Here is a 10,355-nt window from a genome sequence, read left to right on the forward strand (position 1 = left end):
CTGATATATTGAACCGCTGACTGATTGTCTCAATGACCGCACAATAAAAGTCCGAGATAAAAACAAAATAAACTCAAACAAAATTCTTCTTTTCTTTTAATTTTCAGGTTCACGCAGTGCGTCTGCCTACTACAAAACGCCAACCGATGCGTTGAGTATGTTGGAAGATGAAGATCATATGCCAGACAATACGTAGGGATTGTACTTCTTTTCGTGTTTCTATATCTGACCCCAGGTACACTGGGAATTCAGCTCACATTTAGTTTTGTAAGTTTATAGTGACTTAGTGACGGAGATATTGTTGTCGGTGTTTTCCTTGTGTGTTATGCCACCAAAAACAAATCAATCGTTTCGTTGACTAGACCAATTGATTTCTCTAACGTCAGTTTGGTTATAGACTGAATATGTTCGACTAAAATGGAATGATCGTACTTCAGTGTAGTGAATGAAATTGGTATCTAATCCGTGAACTTTCATGTCGATAATTTCCACGATTAGTTCTCGAAGCGATAGTCTTTCTCATAATTATAGAGACTTCGTGACTTTAAAGGCTGCACGATTTGAAACTCAACTCGGTGAGGCTATTGATGATTGAAAATTTAATTTTTATTTGAACCTTCGATTTGACTTACTCTGGGTAAATTTCGCTGGAGTGCATTTTCAACAGCTGCATTTTACCAGCTAATGTTCATGCTATCGCTCATATCAGTAATGCATTAGCCGGTTTATTCACTCACACACATAAACACACACACGTGTAAGTCAGTTAACGAACAATATCATGCGCACCAGCTGGTAAAAGATCAGCTGTTGCGAATTGTGCACTCCATTGAAATTTATCCAGTGTAAGCAGGGCCTATTTCAGGAAATTAAATTCCAAAAGTTTCAGAATTTCTTCTCTCAAATACCATCCGAATGTAATCGATTTAGATCAAAGAAACATAACAAAAGCAACTAAAATGGCCATGAAAAGAACGGAGGCACTTCGATCTATCGTTATTTTAGAGAAACAGATCATGGGCGCGCGTTAGCATAGCAAGTCCTATTACTAGAAAAAATTTCAAAAATTTTTTTTTGTCGTAGACTGCAGAACCATATATACAGCAAATATTGAAGTTCCACAATTCAAATACAAATGACTCCAAATTACCATTAAAAAAAACTAGGCGTCCGTACGAGTTCAACGAGCTATCACACGTTCTTGCAGCTTAAAATTTGGCCACGCAAAAAATCTTCCAGGAAGCCCCATTTCCATACATTTTAGTCAATTTCAGTACTTTAAACGAAATGAAAAAATCCTACGTTACTTTGTTAGTCCGTCCGTCCGTCCGTCCGTGTTTCCTATCTTCTAAAGTCTTCTTTAGATTTTGTTGAAATTTTGGGAGTAGATTCTAGTCGTCATTCCAGAAAAAAAAATTTGGGGTGAACCGGCCTCGTTTCGGAGCTAGGGCTCCTCGAAGTTCCCATATAGGCCCCATATAAGAACACCTTTAAGTGTGTATGTGTGGATGGGTATGGTAGAACAAATTTGTTCGCTTTTGGTAAGCTCTGCTCGCCTCAATTTTTTTTCCTAAATTTAGTATTTTTTAAATTTTTTTAATTTTTTAATAATTTTTTTTTTTTAATTTTTTTAATTTTTTAATTTTTAAAATTTTTCAAAATTTTTTAAATTTTTTAAATTTTTTAAATTTTTTTAAATATCTCAAAATTATTTAAATTTTTCCAATTTTTGTAAATTTTTCAAATTTTTTTTTAAATTTTCAAAATTTTTCAAATTTTTCAAAATTTTCCAAATTTTTCAAAATTTTTTAAATTTTTTAAAAATTTTAAAAATTTTTCAAAATTTTAAAAATTTTTCAAAATTTTTTAAATATCTCAAAATTATTTAAATTTTTCAAAATTTTGTAAATTTTTCAAATATTTTTTTTTAAATTTTCAAAATTTTTCAAATTTTTGAAAACTTTTTAAATTTTTCAAAATTTTTTAAAATTTTTAAAACTTTTTAAAATTTTTACAATTTTTTAAAATTTTAAAAATTTTGTAAATTTTTTAAAATATTTAAATTTTTTTAAATTTTTCAAATATTTTTATATTTTTCTTCAAAATTTTCAAATTTTCAAAAAAAAAAAATCCAAATTTTTTTTTTTTACAATTTTCAAGAAAAATTTCAAAATTATCAAAAAAAACTCAATGTTTCAAATTTTTCATATTTAAAAAAATTTTCAATTTTTTTAAATTTTTTAAATATAACAATCTACTAAATCTTCTAAAAGAACTGATATCAGTCAAATACACTCAAAAGAGTAAAAGTGACCAAAGTAATTCTAGAAACAAAATTTCACCAAAAACGAGCCATCAGAACAGTCGGAGCGTCTGCTGCGACTGAGCCCCGTACAAACCCGTATATCTATTGCGTACGTGACCCTAGTGCGTCTGTCATCCTACTTTGACCGTAGACCTATTGCACCCGTAAACGTAGTTGAAGTCAAATTATTATGAAATGTGTACATCTTAGAAATTGCGCATAGCGCAATTACGAAGCCCCGTACGACGTTCCTTTCAAATAAAACAAAAATTTCAAATAGCCCTAAAATTTTAATTTATTGAGTATAAATACACATAGGGCCTAGTATCGGCCTCAGTCCGAGGATCCAAATTTAATTTTTTTTTCAACAACATTCTATTCGGCCTTTGATTACCTTCCAAATGAAACAAAAAGTACGGAAAACGGCTGAAATTTGCTCGAGTTATATGTAAAATACACATAGAGCCCTAGTAGCGGCCTTAGTCCAAGGACCCAAATTTAATTTTTTTTCAACAATATTCTATTCGGCCTTTGATTACCTTCCAAATGAAACAAAAAATACGGAAAACGGATGAAATTTGCTCGAGTTATATGTAAAATACACATAGGGCCCTAGTAACGGCCTTAGTCCAAGGACCCAAATTTAATTTTTTTTTCAACAATATTCTATTCGGCCTTTGATTACCTTCCAAATGAAACAAAAAATACGGAAAACGGATGAAATTTGCTCGAGTTATATGTAAAATACGCATAGGGCCCTAGTAGCGGCCTTAGTCCGAGGACCCAAATTTAATTTTTTTTTTTAACAACATTCTATTCGGCCTTTGATTACCTTCCAAATGACACAAAAATTACGAAAAACGAATGAAATTTACTCGAGTTCAATGTAAAATACACATAGGGTCCTAGTAGTGGCCTTAGTCCAAGGACCCAAATTTAATTTTTTTTCAACAACATTCTATTCGGCGTTCGATTACCTTCCAAATGAAACAAAAATTACGAAAAACGGATTAAATTTACTTGAGTTCTATGTAAAATACACATAGGGCCCTAGTAGCTTTTCACTTCTAAGGCCCTAACTCACGGTCCACTCACCCGATTTTAAAAAACTTTTTTTTCCTGGATTGGTATTGACAATACCTATCATTTGCCGTGTCATTTACATTTCCATCGTTTATTTTGCCATAAATATCACCAAAAGACCTTAAATCACTTAGGTGGCCCTATCTCACGAAGGGCCGACCCGAATATGCCCATCTTCGAACTTAGCCTCACTATTTTGACTATCTTTGAGGGGAAAAAAAATTTTTGAAATCGGATTTGATTTACTCAAGATATCGACGTGACGGACAGACGGACAGACGGCCCAAATTTTTATTGCGGATTCGTCATCTATGAACATAGGCAAACACTTTGCCCTTACCGTCTGCTTCGAATTCCATCAATTACACACGGCATCGTAATCCTATAAGCCCCTTCGTACTTCGTACGGGGCTAAAAATTTGCGTCACAAGTGGCAAATGTTGAGGAAAGTACTTTTAAGAAATTTTTTAAAATAGGCAAGAATACGTCCTAATACGTCCGAATCATCTGCCACTTTGTGACGCAAATTTTTTTTGGTAAAATTTTGTTTCTAGAATTTCTTTGGTCAAATTTTTGCTGTTACAGTTTTTGCGTACAAGCGCAGAATGCGTCACCTCCAGCGATATCAGTTGTTTTGGAAGTATGCACAGGGACTTGCGTCACTTTTACTCTTTTGAGTGTTTTTGACGGAAAAATTGGGGAATTAACGGCACTTAAAGGTAGCAATAGATCTCATACCGTAAACGTTGAGTGCAAACGGGCTCTCCAAGGTCGATCATAACTCCCAGTATTCGTTAAAAAAAATGCCAAAAGAATCTTTCCCTGCTTGTGTATGGTCAATGAAACTGTTGATTTGAAACTGTTCGGGGCATGGCTCCATAATTTCATTTTAGTTTAAAATTTTGTATATTCTGGTATGTTAGCGCACGTTCTGTGGTAGAACTATAGAAACGGTTTGAGGCAGGTTAATTTAAGCGAACGAAATGGTGTGATGCTTTTAGTTTAACTAAATTTGTATTTTTGTATTAAGCTTTGGTTGTATTTAGCACCCGATTTATTTATGCGATGAAATAAAATGTTGACCGAAAGAAGTATTGGGTTTTCTTACCTTGGTTTTTCACAGGGCCTGTTTTAACTCAATTTTTTTTTGGTAATTTTCAGTAATTTTAGTAATTTTTAGACATTTTTGGTAATTTTTAGTAATTAAAATTCCTTAAAATAGGCCCTGGTTTTTCATTAAAACCGGAAGAGTTAACTTGGATTGTATATGTTATCGACAGCAATAATAAACGACAAGGTCTGACTAATGAGACATTATATAGCAACAAGAATAGACCGGCTATAAGCCTAGTGAGGTCTTTTTTCTTTCTATCAATTTTCTCAAATCTGGAGCTACCAACTACCAAATACGTGAGATATAAATAGGCAAGCACGAACAATAGTTTCATCAGTCGATATCCAGCTGCTGAACAGTAAACATCTCCACCAATCAGTTTCGTAGTCAACTACCAATTTGGTATTCGACTACCACTTTGGTAGTCAGCTACCAAATTATCGAATTATAAATAGGCAAGCAGCCTAAATAATTTCATCAGTCGGTGTGCAGCTCTCAAACAGTTAAGCTGCAATCGCACTTACTTCGTTTACTTTTTAACAATGAGAAATGGGAGGAGCTTCCATTGTTCGTTCGTAAACGGAGTGCTAAACGGCGTAAGTCCGCTGGCAGCTTTAACATCTCTTTCACCTTTCTATCAGCATGGTAGTCAACTACCAATTCGGTAGTCAACTACCAAAAATTCAGGCTTTAAATAGGCAAGCAGGCAGAATAATTTCGGCGGTCAGTGCGCAGCTCTAGAATAGTTAACATCTCTGCCGAAAATTACGTTTGGTAGTCAATTATAATATTGGTAGTTAGCTATCAACTACCAAATTTTCGAATTGCAATGCCAACTATGAGCGATCGGTTATCAGATAACAAATAATTATTATTTGCCTGGTGTTGATTAGCAGTGCAATTTTGAATCAAGGCTGTTATCGTCTCAGATGAAATGTCCACAGTAGGGTTTTTTTCTAAAAGAAAAAAGACCTAAAAAGCATGTTCTAAACAAATGAAGTAAAAGATTTCTGAAATCAATATCTGAAAATCTTCGATCAAATGAAGTATTAGTTTGAACAGTAAAGCTTTTAATATGCCGTCAGTGACAGGTTAAACACAGCTAGGGCGCAAGATCGTCAAGTGACAGAGGACATTTATACAGGAAAGATGGAAACGTCCCACCACGATGCTAACAAATCGGATAGGTTTCTCGAAACAAATATCGCTCGATTTCGCAACAGCAATTTCACTATCCATAAACGTCAAGATTCGGGGTCATAAATGCAATTTCAAAGGTTTATGGTAAGTGCGACAAATGGATTTTCGTTAAATTGAGACGGTGATTACACGAAAGAACGAAAAATTTTGAAGAGGGATTCTTCTGAAAAACAGACGACCGAAATCGGACGCATTTTCCAGTGGATTTTGTTATATGTGCCCAGTAAGGTATTCGTTTCCAGAAGCCAAAACCACTTTCAAAAAAATTCTTCGAAGCTTGTGTGGCTAGTGTGAGGTGATCAAAAACCGAAAACTTGCACTTTTCTTACCAAAATTTCTCCAGTTACACGAGCCGTACAGGGTCATGTGAGGTGTTATTAGAACGGTAATTGCTTGTACTTCCGGGGCCAATAGGGTCTTATTGGGTTTAAAATTCATCCACACTGAGATATGTATAGTTGAAGTTTTCAACCGAAAAAAGACTGAAAACTTACATTTTTCTTACAGACATTTCTCGAGATACACGAAACGTACAGGGTCGTGTGGGGGTGTCATTAGAAAGGTAATTGCATATACTCTCAGGGCAAATCGGGGTTTTTAGGCATTTACGACGAATTATGAGAAGTTGATATGTTAAGTGCTTAGATGTTACCAAACTTCCGTAAGCTCTACTTTCCCTGAAAGTATATGCAACTACCTTTCTGCTATATCCGAAATTCTGATAAAGAAAAAAAAACTTAATTCAGCAGGCTGATGTCACTTTTCATTAATTTAACCTGTTACCCCTGTTACAGACGACAAGCAAGTAATCGAGTCTATTACTTCCATTTAACAATAATTCTCTCGGTGAGCGAATTCACACTTATACTGCAATTTCATTGTTTCAAGCCTAATGATGTAAATAACTATTGTCGTCGTTAGCGATAACAACGTACCCATGTAAATCGTGTTTACGGCTCCTGAACGCATAATTTCATGATAATGCTAGAAGAGGAATATTTAATTTTGCGAGTGTCATAAAACATGGACGGACATGAATTTTTGTAATGTTTATGATCGGAAGTGAGGTCATAAAATAGAATTTAATTTATGAAAAATGTTTTGGTTTGGACATACATTTCTAATGCTGACAAACAATCTTAATTTTTTTCATATAATCAGAAAGGCGGGAGCGGAGTGAGCGAAAAATTTTATGAATGGAGCCTTAGCCTTACGGATGAATGAAAATGTAAGAAGCAAGAGAAATAACGCGAAAACGGACTATTAAATGTCCAGAAGTTTCAGTTCTGTTCCTTCAACATGACATGGAAAAAGTATATTGACTGAAGCTACTAATGCATTTCAACGTTTCCGAAGTGAAGAAAATCGATAAACGATTTTTGAAAACGTCAAATCGTGAGCGAAGCGAGCTAAAATTTTCGTTAGATCACTATTACAGTTCAATGACAATGATTTCTTTCTATTTTCCCACAAAGATCTCGATTCGCTTTCCGTTGGATACTCATTTTAATTCTTAAAAAAACTTCATCCAGCTTATATGAAAATGAAATTCAAGCCACATCCGATCCAAATGATCGATGGCTCTATAGAATCGTTAGTCTCCACTGACAATTTTGTGGAACCACTTTTTTCTAGTTCTCTTTTTTTTTGGCAGTAGAGTCGTAAAGGTGAGCTGTGTCGCATGTTGAAAAATATTTATTTGTGAACTCAAAGTTGAATTATTTCGCCAATAAACAGACGATTTATTTGGAAGTGTACAGGTTTGTAGTGCTTAGAAAGACGCTGCGATACATACCCAAAAAAGTTCGAAATGTCCGTGTGTGGAAGCGCTAGACATCGAAAATCAGTATATGGTTTTCGCTTTCGGAATCTCTTGGACAGCAGCGACCAAACAAGTTTGACAATGGATAGGAGAGAGTAGTCCACCAGGAATCCAACGATACTACGGAAGCCGTTGGCCTTCGCTGGCCAAGGTTGTGACAGGAAATTGAGAAAATTTGACTACGCCGGAGAACTTCTAAGGGCTCATCTGCCGCCATAAAGCAAGTAAAAAACGAAAAACCCATCAGACCTCGTTACTACGGGTCTCTACTTTCCAATGATAAATGTGACACACATAAAGAACAATTAAGGAGGGAAACAGTCTTAATCGTCTTTCTTCGCATTGAACGTGATAAAATAGTAAATTACCAGAAAGATGTTCCACAAAATTGTCAGGGGAGACTAACGATTCTATAGAGCCATCAATCATTCGGATCGGATGTGGCTTGAATCTCAGTTGTTCGATACCTTGGCAAATTCATTCTTAATTCCTGTTCGTTACTCATTTCGCTATTTTTACGATTTTCTAGTTTTTCAATCAAATCCAAGGATACCAATGATAAGGATACACATTATTTACACATGCTGTATTCTGTATTTTGTCCTCCCAATGTGGCATTGACTAAATTTTAACAATTTGACGTAAATCGGAGCAGTGAATGTTGTGGAGCAACACTGAATTAAGCTAGCAGCACTGATCGATTCACAATCTAGTGTGTCAATTGTTAATATCGTGTGTTCGATCGGTTCGATCAAAATGAAGGTGCTGGTCATTAGCTTTTGTGTTTTCCATTAAATCCTTCAACATCTGGACCATCGACGGCCAGAATGATTTTGAAAAACGTTTAACTAATCGAGTGTATGAAAGGGAAACTAAATGTAAGAATTTCATCAATTTTCTTGTGTCCTTTTGTTTTATTTTGAATTTTTGTCAACGACAGGAAAATTGAAGCTTTCAATAAATGAATTTTTTACGAATTGCTGTCAATCTGGTTTTCCTCTGCACCCGTCAGATCGTTGTATTTTCAACAGTGGACGTACAGCTTCTCGATTTCCACAGTTCAAAAAAGTGGAAAAAAACAAGTAGCAGTTTTACCTTTTCTTTTTGCAAAATATTCGAGTCCAACCCAGAGCCTAATATTTGGGAATTAATTCTCTAAATTCCCAAAAATTCCCAAAAATTCCCAAAAAACACAACAAATATTTCAGAACATATTGAATATAATATATTCAGTAAATTGAGCTTAAGCGGCATATCGCCAAAACTGGAGGTGATGGTGATAGGGGAACAAGTGGTCTCCGACTTTAATGAGTGATAGATTCGTCTTCAATTCTAGAGAATCGTATCTTTCATTTTTTTCGAACATTTTTTTAAATTTTCGGTTAAAGTGTTCAAAGGTGAAAGCATGTCAGAGGGTACCGAAGACCTTTTTGCGGCTATAACTCAAAAATAATTATTTTAAGAGCAGTCTACACTCCGACCTTCTATGAAAAACATTTTCGATGATAACTTCTTATTAGAATATTTTTTGAAAAAAGTGGTTTCATCGTTTGGTGCCACAACATATAAAGTTTCGATAGCCACCAGAATAAACCGCGAGCCTTTTTTAATAAAAGTTTAATTTTGTAATAAAAACTTTTTATATTTTTTTATAGAATTTAATTACAAAAATCACTGCCATGATGAACTCACGTACGGAAACTCTAAAGAATCGAAATGTGATATTAGGTATCTGTCAGCTGATAGGAATATTTTGTTTGTTAGTGTTTGTTTGGTTGGTTACTCGGTGATCACAATTAAAACAAACTGTCAACAAATAAAACATCCCAATTTGTTAAGTCACGAAATTGTTTTTTTTTTCAAGCGCGAGATTTTTTGAAAATTGGAGCGGCTTTTTCAACTGAAATTAAGAATTTCAAATTCCACTTTTCCAATATCAATATACATTTTCAGTGTGTCTTTGATGTGTTCATTGAAATAACAATAATATGGACAAAGGCTCGCGGTTTATTGTCAAAATTGATGCTGTCTACGCCGAGAAAGCTCAAAAGTCCAAAAAATATCACAAAAAACACAAATTTTAGGAGTTTTGAGTCTTTTCTCAGCAATGAAAGTGTAAGACAGATATGGTCTATTGTCCGCCCGGAGGACATACAAATTTGATTTTTCGTACTTAAACGCACTCATTTTCATATTATTTTGACATAAAATGTGAGTGCGCTTAAGACGAATTCCGCCGATCGACCATACCTGTTCTAGACTTTCATTTTTTCTCAGTACACTACATCAATCTGGACAATTCCAGTGGCTATCGAAACCTTATATGTTCTGACACCAAACGATGAGGCCACTTTTTTCAAAAAAAAATCGAATAAAAAGTCATCATCAAAAATGTATTTCATAGGGGGTCGGAGTGTAGATTGCTCTTAAATTATTGTAGTGTTGTACTAATGTCGGCTTTGGAGAGACCTACAAGTAGAGTATACGCCCTGGCTGGTGCGAGTACATCGACAAGAATTATATCCTTCAGAGCATAATATTTGGGAACCAATTCTCAAAAGTTCACTAAAATTCCAAAAAAAATCCCATTTTTAGCCCCGTACGAAGTACGAAGGGGCTTATAGGATTACGATGCCGTGTGTAATTGATGGAATTCGAAGCAGACGGTAAGGGCAAAGTGTTTGCCTATGTTCATAGATAACGAATCCGCAATAAAAAATTTGTCTGTCCGTCTGTCCGTCTGTCCGTCTGTCACGTCGATATCTTGAGTAAATCAAATCCGATTTCAAAAAATTTTTTTTTCCCTGAAAGGTAGTTGAAATAGTGAGGCT

General features: G+C 34.7%; 1 protein-coding gene and 1 long non-coding RNA gene across 5 annotated transcripts in view; both read left to right on the forward strand.

Moving 5' to 3' along the window:
* The window catches only part of LOC119083659 (major facilitator superfamily domain-containing protein 6), a 22,718-nt gene extending 22,136 nt beyond the window's left edge, over positions 1-582 (forward strand). For 3 of the 4 annotated variants that reach the window (XM_037193438.1, XM_037193435.1, XM_037193437.1), the window contains one exon: positions 108-582. In XM_037193438.1, the coding sequence (XP_037049333.1) occupies positions 108-196 (89 nt within the window). In that variant the 3' untranslated portion in view covers positions 197-582. The remainder of the gene's footprint in view (positions 1-107) is intronic. The other variant, XM_037193439.1, reaches the window with a different exon arrangement.
* Positions 583-4,072: 3,490 nt separating this feature from the next.
* Positions 4,073-7,245, forward strand: LOC119083741. The gene is made up of 3 exons (XR_005088919.1): positions 4,073-4,321; positions 6,348-6,349; positions 7,235-7,245. It is a non-coding gene; the product is annotated as an uncharacterized LOC119083741 (long non-coding RNA).
* The last annotated feature ends 3,110 nt before the right edge of the window (positions 7,246-10,355 follow it).

Source organism: Bradysia coprophila, unplaced genomic scaffold (assembly GCF_014529535.1).
Source record: "Bradysia coprophila strain Holo2 unplaced genomic scaffold, BU_Bcop_v1 contig_70, whole genome shotgun sequence".
NCBI lineage: Eukaryota > Metazoa > Arthropoda > Insecta > Diptera > Sciaridae > Bradysia > Bradysia coprophila.